This window comes from Ambystoma mexicanum, chromosome 2p (genome assembly GCF_040938575.1).
Source record: "Ambystoma mexicanum isolate Mex_15411 chromosome 2p, UKY_AmexF1_1, whole genome shotgun sequence".
Lineage (NCBI taxonomy): Eukaryota > Metazoa > Chordata > Amphibia > Caudata > Ambystomatidae > Ambystoma > Ambystoma mexicanum.
Genome location: NC_090923.1, coordinates 1,349,673,031 through 1,349,688,038, shown reverse-complemented (window position 1 = coordinate 1,349,688,038; position 15,008 = coordinate 1,349,673,031). Strand labels below are relative to the sequence as shown.

The 15,008-nt window shown below is 45.7% G+C and overlaps 1 protein-coding gene across 1 annotated transcript in view; it reads right to left on the bottom strand.

Annotated features, from left to right (window-relative positions):
* ATPAF2 (ATP synthase mitochondrial F1 complex assembly factor 2) overlaps window positions 1–15,008 on the bottom strand; it is a 380,402-nt gene that overhangs the window by 137,527 nt on the left and 227,867 nt on the right. Inside the window, exons 8-9 of the mRNA XM_069646388.1 lie at window positions 8,399–8,511; window positions 3,938–4,053 (exon numbers count right to left, since the gene is read on the bottom strand). Coding sequence (XP_069502489.1) covers window positions 3,938–4,053; window positions 8,399–8,511 — 229 coding nt within the window. The remainder of the gene's footprint in view (window positions 1–3,937; window positions 4,054–8,398; window positions 8,512–15,008) is intronic.

The following is a 15,008-nucleotide window of genomic DNA, read 5'->3' as shown; positions in this document are numbered from 1 at the left end:
CCGCAGATATGTCCAATAGTATGAGAGCAGATTGGGTGCCACTGTGTGCATTTATTTTCAGGTCGTCCTACATTGATAGGAGTGCAGATTCTGTTTCTCTCATTGGTCTGAAGCCAACTTGTGAGTGGTTGAACTCTCCACTTGCTTCCAGGCAGGTGAATAATTATCTTGCAGCTACTTTGACTGGTATTCAAATGCACCCGCAGGCTTGCTCCATCTTATCTAACCAATAAAAATACATTCCATCATCCCACTCACTGCTCATCCACAGTCTGACAGTGCCCTCTTCTCGTTACCTCAATAGATGTGATGGCCGATTTTCAGTGGCTGGCCCTCACCTCTGGTACTCTCTTCCACAATGACTCTTGGAGCCACTGATTCTTCCAATTTGTTTCTTAAGAAGTTAAAGTCTTTTCCCTTAATTTACCCCTTGAAGATTATGGTCAGGCATCAATCTAAGACACGGCCCAGGTGGAGTAACTGGTAGGGACCATGGTGCCTGTACTGCTCTGCACACTAACGTATCCGCTAACGTCATTATGCTCCGACACAGTCAAATGCGCTGTGCATTTAGCAATGTGCTCATAACTGTCAGGCTGAGGATCTCATGTGTCAGCAGAAGCTGCTGAACCCCCAACAATCCCCCCGGAGCGTCTAACTTAGAACTAGGGAATACTACAGTTCAGCATGTTACACTACAAAGGGAAAGGGGGAAGTGGAAAAAATAATAGACTCCAGGTTGCACCAGTCTTAACCTCAGAACCTGTAGATTGGATACAAAGAACAAGCACATTCCAACTTAATCTAAAAAAAAATAACACTTACCTGCAAATCTTGTTATATCCCAAACATTGAAGTTTAAAAACCATACCTGGTTCTTCTCTTCCGATTGCCCAGAGAAGTTTATATAGTTGCAGTTGCCTTTAATAATGAATGGCTTAACCTTGCTTCTAGAAGGCTCCTGAGTAGATGTAGAGAATTGCTTCAAAACCCTTCTCTTCACCAGAGTTCAATTCCCTCAATAATGCTTTAATGTCATCATCTCGAGTGAGTAAATATTCAGCTGCTTCAGCCATAATACAGCTGCTGGGTATAGTGACTTGAAAATGACAAGAACAAAGTTATGGCAGAAAAAGTCACGAGTCCACAGCACTTATACAGTGATTAAGAAAATAAACATCAAGGCTGCGGGTATCTGGGCGGTGTGGGTGTACTGCCAATACACATCCACAGGAATAGTTGAAGAAAAAAAAGAATCATGTTTGATTTAAGACTTAGCTTACTAAGTGGAACTTGATTGCGCTGCTATGGCCAACTTTTGTTTCTAAAATCATGTTTCTTTTTCTTCTTTTTTTGTTTGTCTGTCAACGGGCTACTACGAATGAAATTGGTTAATTTGTGGTACTTCATTTCTACTTTTTTACTCTTCCTACATGTGATGTACATGTGTTATATTTTTTGTGGTTGCATCGCGCCCTGGACTGCTTGCTCACAACCTGTGCCTATGTTCTTTATGTAACAATTCTTTGCACAAAACAATCATGTGTATGTTTTATTTTTAACTTTACCCAATTTGTATGGAAATGATGTACTATGCAATTTAAGCCTCTGATGAAAAGCTGTACACAGCTTGAAACACGTGTCAGGCTTCTCTTCGCACAAACAATAAAGGCTTTTCTTTGCACAAACAACTAATTATAATTTCTTGGCGCAGTGAGACTGGGAACATCTTTGTTTTTCTTCAAATTAAATATTGTGCTCACGCACAATACAAAAGAGCAGAGCGATACTTCAGTTTGCCTTATGAAACGCGCACCCTAAACTTCCACGCTTCGGATCATTGACGTCAGCTGCTCTGGACACGAGCATGACTTAATGGAAGGTATCCTAGCAACTATGAGGCAGATCTCTAATCCGCTCAACTCAGCATTACGAGCGACATGCTCAGTTTAAAAACACATTAGAAAGTAAATACTGTCTTTTCACAAATATAACTCAGCGCTACCATAACTTTTAAAGATTATTTACAGACTAAAACTCTAACTTTAGATTAAGGAAGTGTAGAAGCCAAAATGGCCAGTCACTCAACTTTCTGGTTTTCTGAATTCACCCCTGTTCGCTACGTGTGGTTTATAGTCATAATGTCGAAAAAAAAATGTCGACAAACAAAAATGTTGAACATTTTTTTTTCGAAAACAATAATGTCGACATCCTATACTTATAATGGAAAAAGTCATTTTTTAGAAAAAAAAATGTTGACAAAAAAATGTCACTTAGAACTATCAACACCTCACCCAACACCCCCCCCTGCCACCCCACCCCACACCCCTCACCACCACCCTCCCACCCCTCATACTCAACACATTCTAATTATATATTTATTTATTTATTCAATAAATAAATAACCAAAAAGAGTATCATTTACTATTGGGGGGGGTCCCCCCCAACTCCCCCTCACCCAACACCCCCCTGCCACCCCCCCCAACCACCCTCTCACCCCTCTTACTCAACACATTCTAATTATACATTTATTTATTTTTTCAATAAATAAATAACCAAAAAGAGTATCATTTACTATTGGGGGGTCCCCCCCAACCACCTCTCACCAAAGACCCCCTGCCACCCCCCCACATCCCCCACCCCTCATACCCAACACATCTTAGTTATATATATTTATTTATTTATTCATACAATAAATACAAAATTTCGAAAAAATATCGAAAAAATGTCGACATTTTGACTGTCGACATTATTTTTTTCGACATTTATTTTTCGAAATTTTGACTGTCGACATTTTGACTGTCGACATTATGACTGCCCACCATGCAGATCTCCTGGAAATCTCCTGTAACTCTCACAGCACGCTTAACTCCACAACTTGATGCCTTAAATCCTTTTCAGGCCTACAAAACTGGAGCTTCTTCATAACATGTCCACTCAGCTGGGCATTTGACAATGAAAGGCAGTTTAGAATGTTCATGGTCTCATCTTCAGAACTCTCCAGCCAATCAAGGAGCCTGCAAGGGACCTCCATCTTGGCCAGACACACTTCCCATACTCTGCAAGGGAAAGTTAAGGCCAATCCAACTCCATAATAAGAAAATTCCTACTAATTCTAATAAATTCCCCAGCAGAACCTGACAAGAACACACCCACCCTTTTAAACCATTGCAACGTGGGAGGTGCGCTCTGTTTTGCGATCTTCATTTTCCGGACCGGTCTCATGGGTTATCCCGTGTTTCGTCGCCTTGGAGTTTGCTTCTTGGACCCAGACTTGTTTGCATGGACTTGGATTTCTTGGTTTGGACGTTGCCCTTAGTGGGCCTTCCGGATTGTGTGAACTTTGCTTTCCTGTGTGCTCCTGGCTCTCCCTTTCTGCTGACCCTCATACCACTCAGACATCTCTCTAGCTGGATTCAGCTGCGTGTTTCCCCTTACAGGCATGCAGAGTCTTGGGGAGCAGGGCAAGGGATGAGGGGAAAGGGGCATTCCCAGCCTTCCTAATCTAGGCTCTTGTTGTCTTACAGCGCTGCTTGGAGAGAGCTGTGCAGTGTTTCTCCCCTGACCTTTTGGTTCAGTGAATCACCCACAGTGGCTAATGATCTGTGCGGGGCCCATTGGACAGAAAGATCTTGCTTCGAGTCATTGTTGAACTCGGGACAATACAGCATGACAATTATGCCTTAGTAACATCTGTGCCCAGGTGCAATTTAGACTGCCTGGCTTGCAGTGCTATACCAATCATCCCCACAGCCTAGTACAAGAGAGGTAATGAGTACACAGTAGATAAGAATCAACGAGTACACAGAAACTCTGGAGCCACTTCAACCCTTTAGATCAAAGGATACTGCACAGTATATGAAATAAGGCTATGTTTTTTATTGGGTTTAGTAATCAAGTATCAGCCATTTTCCCAAAAAATCATAGCAGAGCTTACCTGGTACTCTTCCTCTAAACGTGACAGCAGCACAGCTTTCTCGACTGTAAGATGGCGGTCCAAAAGCCCCATTGCCAGAATAAGAGACTTCAAATGTGTTATCACAAACTCCATACCTGAATAATGAAAGGCGATCAAGAACAGAGAAGGAAAACTGAGCTAGTTATGCAACAACACTGCCACATGCAGGGCCACAGTCAATTCACATTAGGTACTGGTGGGATCACAGTGCCGCCAATGTTCTTTGGCTTTTTCAAGATATTCACAGGCCCCTTAGTAACTGCTTTAGTGCATGCGTCAAAAGTATTCTGCTACATTTAGGCAAGTTTTGGAATCCGCAGACATAGCATAATGAAATTAATCTGTAGATCTATTCTCAAATCCTGGTTAGTACTACTCTCTACACCTACCCACCATCATGTGACAAAATATTGCCTAGAAAATTCAAACCACTAGGTTTTACATATTCAGTGCAGTTAAATGGTTATCAAAGTGTATTTCAACTATGGTGTATACATTAGACATTTGGGTGTGCCCAAGCTATGACCTGTACTCGAAAATGAATTTTAAATTAAAAATATCTAGTTCAGAGTGTTCCTCTAGAAGGAGAGGCAGTGGTAATAATATGCTGTTTGTGTATATTTTCAAACTTTTCCATACAGTGGAGAACCTAGCGTCTCAGAATTCATTTGGGTTAGGCACCCATCTTACACTTCAAATCATCATAGATACTAGTGGGCGGCAGATAAATAATGTAGCACCCAGACCCTTTTTTTCTGGATCTTGAATGGTCAGAGAAATAACGGTGAGAGAAAACAGCAGGAATATCTGCTTGTATGCAGATCGGAGTACAATCCAAGTTCTGTGAATGAGAAGCTAGAACGGACAGGCTCACTGAACTGAATTACCTGAGGCACTAGTTATGTTAAGTGTAATTGTTAGGGAGAATTCTCAGAAATGTGCTAATTCCCTCCACCTTAGAGACCCCCCAGCAACTTTGCTGGATTTTGAGGACTTGATTTTTTTAACCTGGAGCGAGTGAGACTCTTTTTCTCCACTCTCTCATGTATTTTAATGTGATTTCTCAGCTTTGTGTTTTCTTTTGGATATGGAGCCTGACAAAATCCATAGGCATAATCTTTTACATTGTGTCGCACAGCACCTTCAGTGCAGTGGCACAGAGGGAAGTCTTTCAGATTTCCCCAAGGTTTAAATACCTTCTCTTGGATAAACTACTGTTTCCAAGAGCAGTAAAGTGAAATTGACTTTACTTACATTTCTAACTTTCTAGACCCAGCACACACCATCATACAATAGGGTGTTGAGGGGTTACCTAGTGTCCCCTTTGTCTAGCTTCTCATGTAACAATTTTTTGTTACCTTTTCTTCACTGAATGGCTGGTGGCAGTGGTTTCGTTTTAACTACCGTGGTGTGCATTTACCGCGAGCTGTGTTCGCAGCTGCAGTGAAGCACACAAGGGTGTCATTTTTGTCGAAATGGCCCCGGTTTTCTTTTTTCGCCATTTCTTTGTGGAAAGGTCCTTCTTGAGATGCACTCTGCACGCCAAACCAGGTTTGGTCCCGTTGTTCGTTTTAGCTTTGGCGGGATTCACAAGTGAAGCCTGCCTCTGGCTCCATGGTGTCTGGGGTGTGCAGGAAGTGAGGGTTGTGCCCAAAACTCCCTGTTCTCAGTCTCCTAGGAGACCCAAATGCACTCTGTAGTGATTGGCCGGCTGACTGTTCGGCAAGGAAAGTCACCCTGCTGGGTGATTGACAGCTAGGCTGGAATGAATGGGAGAGAACTGAATAAAAGGCAAGGCTTTTGTCTTGGAAGGCAGAGTCGACCACTGGACGAAGGAACAGAAGAAGAACTTGAAGAGGACGCCTGCTGCAACTCCTGGACAGTTGGTTTGCGCGGTGAAGCCCTGCTGCTGTGCTGCAACTCCAAATTCGTATCGACAGAGAAGCCCCTGCAAGGACGACTTCTCCCCTTGAGTTGGTGGGACAAAATCTAAAGTAAGCCACCTGGACATCCTTCTCGGAGATGTTTGAATTTCCAAAGAGTTGCTGCTGGAAACCGTATAGCCAGGGTGAGGAACACCAAATTGTGCATGTTGCTTTTAAGCTGGCCTAGAGCTTCAGGAAGATCCTCCAGACTCCCAGGAAGCAGGACTGACCGAGCCTGAGCCCCCTCAACAGAGTGCAGGACCCCAGAAGCAAGGAAAGTCCATCTCGCCAGCCAGGATCCACTGTGTTTCTATTTGCGTAAGATGCAAGGAGCTGAAACACTGAACAGCCACTGATTTGAAGATTGCTGGTTGCAAGCAGTGACGTTCCATTGCAGTGCAGGAGTCCCCAGAAGTCCTCCCTCTTGTCCCCACGACTGAGGCCCAGGAACAGTGAGATCTGCAGAGCTGCACAGGAACAGAAGTCATCTGCTGCGTCTTCTCTCCAATTCAAAGGTACTGTACCAAGTTTGAGAGAATGTACCTCTTGCTGTAGAGCTGCTTGCATCTTCTTCTACTCAAGTATAACGGCTTGTGGCCCTACATTTGATTCTTCTTTTCTTCAAAGACTTCTAAAACATTGTGCAAAGACTTTTCTAATTACCTACCAGAAGTGCTTCATCCTATAGAAGACTTTTGCCCATTGACTTTGGCCTAGCCTGTTATACTGAATGACTCTGCTGTGGGGATCCAAAAGTATTTGCCTGCCTAAGAATATTTGTGGTCTCTTGTTGTTCTAATAACCTTATAAACATTTTTGTAAATGCAAACAGTAAGATATTAATGTCCCCAGCACCCTAGCTATTGAAGTCACCTGAGGGCGTAGGTTGTGTCTGTGGGCCATTCCGAAAGGGTCTTTACTGATTTGGAAACTAAGAGTGTACAGTATTGAAGTGCATTTGTGTGTTGCTATTATATTGCTCCTTTCTGAAGAAGGCTTATTCTAACTGATGAATAAATTAATAATTGTTTATTCAAGAAACCTTGAGTATAAGTGCTTATATGAATACTTGTCACTGTGAATCTCTGTGTAACTCCCCTACAGCTCACATTGACCCTTCTTGAGATAAGCCTGGTTGCTCAACACGCTACCAAAACTGTGTAGTACAAGCTTATACCAAAGGTTGGGTTTGCTATACCTGTAGTCAGAGTTGTTTGTAGTGTTCCCAGAGGGTACTGCATACAAACTTTGCCTAACAGTAATTTGTGGTGTACTCATCTGCTTCTGGTACAGCCTCTTCAGAATTTTCGGGCTGTCAGAGTGTGCCAGTTTACACAGTTCTTGGTTTCCGACTGCAAACTAATACTGCATAAAAAATGACAATGAGCACAACATTGCAGAATGGCAAGCATATTGCTCATTACTACTTTCAAATGAGCATTAACAACATATTGCAGGTAGAGCAACAAGTAATCGGCGCAGTATAGTAGACCATCTCTTAGGATATCTGTCAGAATGGTAATGCTGCGGTTGTGACATGTGATGCGTGCTGTTGGATATGGCACTTGCATGGTTTTATCGCCCCATGCAATTGAGTAGTGGTGTGATTGGAATAGCTGTGTCAGTCGACAGTCAGAAATGATAACCCAGGCAATGGAATCCAAATTGTAGGCCTCAAGTTTGCATCTCGACATAGTGTAACCGGATATAGTGTGACCCAGTAGAACAATGCATTACAGGACACAAAATAACCTCCTCCACAGGTTTCTGCAGAAAGCTTTAAATTGTACTGTTCTCTCTCGCTCTCTCTTGATGACAATTAAGGAGAGGGTGTTGCTAGTAGTCTACCCAGGTTATTATGAATGGATACATTTCTGGGTCTTTTTTTACCATCATCTCAAAGCATTTTGGATGAAGAATGGCTTTTCTAAGATGCTCGTTATGGTGCTAGAATCTTTGTCATTTTCTCAGGAAATCTGCACCAATCTACACCAATGTTGAGTGTAATCCCATTTCTGGACTGGTATTGAGAATGAACATCAATGGCACCTGAAGGTGTCATGTGAAACTATCTACCGACATCCACCAACTGTGCCTTATCCTTGATTTGATCCCATGCGCATTCAATTATTTGTCCTTTATCCAAGGATCCTAACAGAGGTCACACATCTTGGAATTTGCAAAGATTATCTGTGAAGAGGACACCTGCCATCATGAAGTATGGATGGTTGTAAGCATTTACTTTTACTTTTGCATGGCACCATCAGATGGCATTGAGGTTCAAACAACATCCTAGGGCCTTTTCTGTTCCATCGGTTTACTGCAAAGCTTCAATATGACTGTGTCAAATAGTATTGATCTCTTGGTTAAACGCTCCCCCTCCCCCATTCAGAGAAAGGCAGCTTGACTCCCAGTTAAAAAGCAGCTGTTCATCATTAAGTAATGTTTCATCATGGAAAGAAGCTCAACATGAAATTAAAAAACCACAGAAAGCTTCTGCAGCCACTACGCTTACCTATAAGTCCCCAGGTATTGTATGAAGCCAAATGCTTGACAAAGGTGTCTTTGGTCTCTGCCGGGATCTTGGGGCCCAGGATGCTGGTAGAGGAGCCAATGGAGACATTAAATCTGCAAGAGATCAGGGTTTCTTTTAAGGCATGGCGAAAAAGACAGGCTTTGTTCCATAGCGAAATCACATTTTGTAGGGATTAGAAAAAAGAAAAGCACAGATGGCATGACAAAAATGGATTGCAGTCATTGCTTTCACAAGATTTATTAGCATTTCGAGGTTTACTCGCCAATCCCGATTGTAGGTAAGATGTGGTGTTGAGCCAGTTTTGAAATAAAAAAAAATATTTCCATTGTCAACAAGCATGTTGAATTAATTTTGTGTTGTCAAATTGAAAAAACGAAATCCCCGATAAGCAAGTAAGCAAAAAGTGTCCTTCTTGTACTAAATGAAAAACACTGGGGAAATGTTTTACGAAATGCTTTTCTCTTTAGAAAATCTTGTAAGTGTTTATAATTTTCACAACGGATCAACAGAACGCATGAATTAGCAAAACATAACCAGTTTGGTTGGATGAATGCCATTAAAAGGTACAGACCTGCCCATTATAAAACTGTTTACTGCTCCCTGAGTACTAAACAAACAGTGCTCAGGATTAGCGAAATGCCAAAGTGTTGGGGTTCCTGGACAGATTTTCTGATGTGAACCGGCTTCTCTGGTCTATTCACTAATCAGTGAGGCTACAGCCCCCAAAATCTCCATTGCTCTGCAGACCCCAGACCACTGATGCAGGTACTGAAGTCGGACATGGGTGCCGCGACCGGCTGGGCGCAGGCCAGCGTGCCGCTCCTCGCATGAATGCCACCTGACCAGGCTTTGGGTGGATCAATGGTGTGCCACACTTTAGGAGGTGTGCTCTCTAGGCAGCTCAGTGGCGACGCTGGTGCACGCAGCCACGGAACGAAAGAGCGGGTAGCCCGATCTCACTGACTGAGGTGCTGCAGGGATAGTGGGAAGCCGTGCCCCCAGTCCCTCGAGAGTGCAAGCAGCTCCATTGAGAACAGCTAAGGCGGAGAGGGCCCCCAGCCTGGAGCGAATAGCGATCGGCACGACAGCGGCTGCCCTGGTGGGAAGAAGTTGATTTTACAAAGAGACCCCCCACATGGGGCCTGAAGCCACTGCGGCCTGGGGAACATGGATCTGCTTTGAAGGTGTGTTAGGGAGAATTTTTAGTTTCTGTGCTAATTCCCCTCAACCTGCGAGATCACCAGTACTTCTTGCTGGACTCTAGAGCAACTTTTTACCAATCACTCATTCTTTTCCTCTGAATGGGAATCTTTTACTGCTTTTGTATTCTCTTTTTACTTTAATGGAGTTCTGCTTTCCTCCATGTATTTCAATACAGGCATCTGTCATTGACTTTTGTGACACACAGCATCCTATGTGCAGTGTTACAGAGGAGTCCCTTGGACTTCCCTTTTTATGTTATTCTCTCATGTGAATTACTGTTCTCAAGAGTAATAAGGTAACTTATCTTACCTTTTCTTTTGTGGGACCAGCACACACCACCTCATGTGGGATGCTGGGGGGTTACATTGTAACTCCTTTCCCACTGTAACCTTCTAGTTACAGTAACTAACAAACCTAAATGGAAAGTGGCAGTGGATACTTTTTCTACCTTTATATGCAGGTTACTTGCAGGCCAATTTCTCAGCTGCAGTACAGCACCCCACCCATGGGTGACCATTTTCTCAATTTTTCACCATTTTTCGTTTGTAAGTTCCTTCTGGGCTCTCCTATCATTCCAGGTGGGGGTGGGTCCTTTGGGCGTTTTGCCTTTGGTGGGTTTCTTGTGTGATGCCTGCCAGGGCTCCAGTGTCTGGAAAATCAGGTAGTGAGGGAGGACCCCAAGCTTCACTGTCCTTTGTCTGATGGTGTGTCTAGCTGAAACCAGTTTAAACTGGGCGGCTGGCTGTCCTGCAGAACAGCCAACCCCCAGTTGATTGACAGCTCCATCCAGCATATAAGGTGAGGATTTTAGGACTACAGGAGAGTCGACGACTGGAACTGGAAATCCAAAACGGAAGGCAAGCAGAGATGCCTGCACTACCTTCAAGAACCAACGTACCACCAGTGAAGACCTGGCTGCTGTCCTGACCCCGTTTTCAACTTGACAGGGAAGCTCCGCCAAGGACGACTTTGCCCTTTAGGCTGGTGAGATCAATCAGCCTCAAGAACCTCTTCGTTTTGGCCCATCCCCACGGGCCCTTTGAGTGCATTGCCTTGGACCGACCGAATCTCGCCGAACCTTCACAGGAATTAGACAATGCAATTCTCTTCCAAAAGTCCCCTCAAAAGAGTTCAGGATGAAGAAACCAAGGAGAATCCAAACAGCGATATTTGTACCCTCTTGGCGCTAAGAAAAAGGCACCAAAACCACAAACTGCCGCTGGAGTGAGCTGAATCCTTTGCTGGTGACCCTTCTCTTGATGGCTGCCGCAGAAGTCCACTGAAGGTCCCCCCATTCGTCAGCACGACTGAGGAGCAGGAAACCAAGTCTTCAACACTGCATCCGGAAGGCTACCAGCTGCATTTTAAACTTCACTCTCCAGGTACTGTGGGGCTTGGGTTACACTTACCTTAGGCCATTTCGGTGCTCCTTTGCTTTAAAAGTGCTGTTTTTGACGTTTGGGATTTGACCTCAAATCCATTTTGCAGGCCTTACAGCCTGCATACCTACAGGAAGGCTCCTCTTGAGCTCCGGTGCTTTCTACATGTACAACTGACTGGTTACTTAACTTTTCTCTGAAGACTGCATCAGAACTGGCACTGTCCATTTGACCCTGGCTTTCCTGCTTCCCAAAAGTCAATTTTCTTCATCCCACTGGCTTGGGTAATGATTGTTACTCCACAACCTGAACTGTGAACTAATTTCTAGTTCAGAAACAGACTGCCTATACCATTCTTGGAAAGTGTCCCATTGTTACTTACCAGTTCCAAGCTGTGTTCTGCCTAACCTTTCCTTCCCCTTAAACTGAATTTTGGAAAGTTGATACACACAAGTGCTTTTACTGACCGTAACTGAAGTCACTGTGTGTGGATATGAAAAGTACATGAAAAGTTACTCATCTGCATTATTGTTATTTTTCAAAATCTTATTCCATTTTTAATTGAATGTTATTAGTAGTTACTGCATTTTAGAATTGCTTGTGTGCCTTGTGTATATAAATAAAAAAATTATTTTAATATAACTTTCAGTGAGTGTTTCCTTGGATCTGCGTATAAAAACTTGCCTAACAAGGTGCTCGACAAGCAGCGCTGCGAGTAATGGCTCGGTGAGGTTCGACCTGACCTCATTGGGATAGTGAAAACCCCAGAACAGCTGTCACAGACAGATCCAGACTCCCACTTGGTGGAAAGAAGTGGGGGACATTGTCCGGCCTTCAATTTGTGCGCATATTGCTACTCCACGCAGCATCAGCCCTATATGAGAGTGCAACTCTCCTGAGGCGGCCCCTGGAACCACAGACATGGCTTTGCTGACACACTAAGGATTCTTGTTGGCGGGCAACCCAGCCTAGCTGTGTGCGCCTAGTTTTTCAGGATGTGTCAGCTGTCTCTGGACAGCATGGTTCTGATTGGTGGCTGCCTCGTCGCCCGGAGGGGGAAGTTGGTGGTGTGACACCGGCCCGCTACGTTGTGTACACCTGGAGAGAGCAGTGGAATGGACTGAACAGCACCTGGTGGAGACGTGTGCTGGTGGCGCACCTTGAGTGGGGGCACATCTCCTAGACCCCATAGCGGGGAGTGGGTCATGTGCACACCTCATTAGCGTCATCGCACTGCCAGCCCCAAAGGGCAACGAGTGGGTACACAGTCTGCTAATACAACGCAAGACATAACGGACAAGGGAGACATGGATACGGCAGCCAAACTCCAAGCAATTGTAGCAGAAAGGAAGACGCTGAACCAAGGATCGCAGGAAACAAACCTGGCTGTGCAGGACATGGCAAAAGAGTTTAAAGACATTAACAGTTGCTTACATGCTCAGGTGGAGAGAAAAACAGAGCAGTGGATCAGTGTGGTGGAGGACGACCAGCGGGACATGGCCCAGGTGCAGGATGCAGCACCTTGGGGCAAAATTGGACGATCAAGAAAATCGCTTCCGTCATAATAATATTCGCCTGGTCAGGCAAGGAAGGGAATGACTTAGATGGCCATCTCTACTCTCTCTGGCAGTCGGAGCTATGTTTTAGCAATCCCAGGGAGTTGCCGATTGAACGTGCCCATACAGCACTGATCGCGCAGCCACCTAAAGAAGCACACCCCCAGGTCATCACTATCCGGTTTTTAACTTTCCAGCATAAACTGACTGTTCTTTTTTTAAAAAAATGTTATTTTAAATCAAGGCAGGTTGACAAGCATACAGAATAAATAGTAGCAAAGACGTGTTAACCCTTAACCCCCCCCTCCCCTCGGGCCCGTCCCCCCCCTTGCTCCACTCCCCTGCCAGGCCTCCACTCTCTGTGCTCTCCTCTCTGCGGCCCCACAGTTTATGTGTCCCCTTTGGGTTCCTCCCGGACTTCCAGGGTCCATCGGGCATTAATAGGCTTATAAGTCAGGGCGGGAAATCGCTGGTCATATTCCAGTACTGGGTCCCAAATGTTCTGAAACCGGTGAAGGACCCCGCCCTTTGCCGCCGTCACCTTTTCCGCTATCAGTATGTCCCATAGTTTTGTCCACCAATGAGCTAAGCAGGGGCCGTCCAGGGACTTCCAGTGGCGGGCCAGCACCGATTTTCCAGCTAAAAGGCAATGGGTCAACAGTTTCGCCCTATTCCCGAAGCGTGGGTAGATCGCCGGGACTGAGACCCCCAGAAAAACGGGGCCTGGCTCCAGTGGAATCGTTGCCCCCGTGATCTGTGTAATTGTCCCCAGGCATTGTCTCCAAAAATCGCTGGATTTTCGGGCACGCCCACCACATGTGGAAAAAGGAGCCTGGGTGGCTACATCCTCTCCAGCAGGAGGGGTCCACACTGGGATTCATGTGATGGAGCCTAAGAGGGGGGTAGTACCACCTCAGCATGATCTTATATGCACATTACCTATTGGTGACATAGGAGGACGAGGAGTGTGCTCGGGTCCAAATGTCTACCCATGTTTGGTCTTCTATCGGGTGCCCTAGGTCGGCCTCCCATTGGGCCATGCAGAGGGTTCTCTCAACCAGGAAATCGCCCAAAAAGCATCTGTAAAAGGTAGATAACCTACCACGAGATGGGGGGTCCTTGATCGATGGTTCCAGTGAAGTCAGGGCGCGCGTTGCGGGTATGCAGATTTACCTACATAAATCTGGTGTGAGCACCAGTGGCGCAGCTGTATGTAGGTAAATCTGTCCTTTTCCTGAAGTTGGAACTTCTCCTTGCATCGTTCGAACGTGCATGGCGCGTTCCCCTCGGACATCTGCCAGCATTGAAAATTGCGCGGGTTTGATCCGGGGGAGAAAGCTGGATTGTGGAAAATCGGCGATTGCGGGTTCAGGCCTCTTGGGACGCCCTTCCGTTTTAGTGCCCAGTCCGAGACACTCAGGGTGCGTTTGGTTGCCCGCTGGAGGTCTCCCCAATGTGTCCTGAGGGGGGGCCGGGATGTGTGGCAGGAATCGCAGGGGCAGCCGTGACTGTTCCAGTTCTACCCATATAGGGTGGTTTGTGAGTGTTTGCCATGCGTGAACGTGTGCCAATTGGGCCGCCACTCTGTAGGCCTGTAAGTCCGGGACTCCGAGCCCTCCCATTTTGGAGGCTCCCAGTAGAGTTTTGTAAGGAATTCTAGGTTTTTTACCCCTCCATATGAACTTCACCATTTTCTTCTGCAGGTCTCGAAGGGCTGGTGCGGGGATTGCCACTGGGAGGGAGGAGCAGGCATAGAGAAACCTCGGGAGAAGGTTCATTTTGCAGGCTGTTATTCGCCCCATTAAGGAGATCTCCTGGGTCGTCAAACGTCTCAGGTCTCCCTCCAGTTCTTTAAATAGCCAGGGAAAGTTGGTCTGGTACGTTTCTTTTGGGTCTGCCGGGATGTAGACCCCCCCCAAGTAGGGGATGGCACGGTTTTCCCACTTGATCGGGCTCATCTTGGTCAGTGTCTCCCGCTCCTCCGGGGCGAGGCCAATACTCAAGGCTGTTGATTTAGCAAAGTTAACTGAAAAGCCGGATACCTCACCGTAGCTGCTTATTTCTGCCAGGGCATGCTTCAGGGAGGAGCGGGGTTCTGAGATTGTTAACAGGACATCGTCACATATTGTGTTGGGAGGGGCCGACCTGCAGGTCTGTGATCTGGGTGTTTTGTCTTATTTTCTGGGCAAAGGGCTCCATGGTAAGTGCAAAAAGCAGAGGTGATAATGGGCAGCCCTGCCTCGTACCGCAGGACAGCGAGATCGGGGCCGAGATGGATCCGTTGGTCCTCAGAAATGTTTTGGGTCCTTTGTAGTTGGCCAGGATCATTGTCTGAAAAGCAGTTCCAAAGCCAAAGGCCCCCAGGGTGCGTTTCATGAATGGCCAGCCCACCCTGTCAAATGCCTTGGTGGCATCTAGTGCCATCAATACTAGTTTTTGGGATTTTCGGGT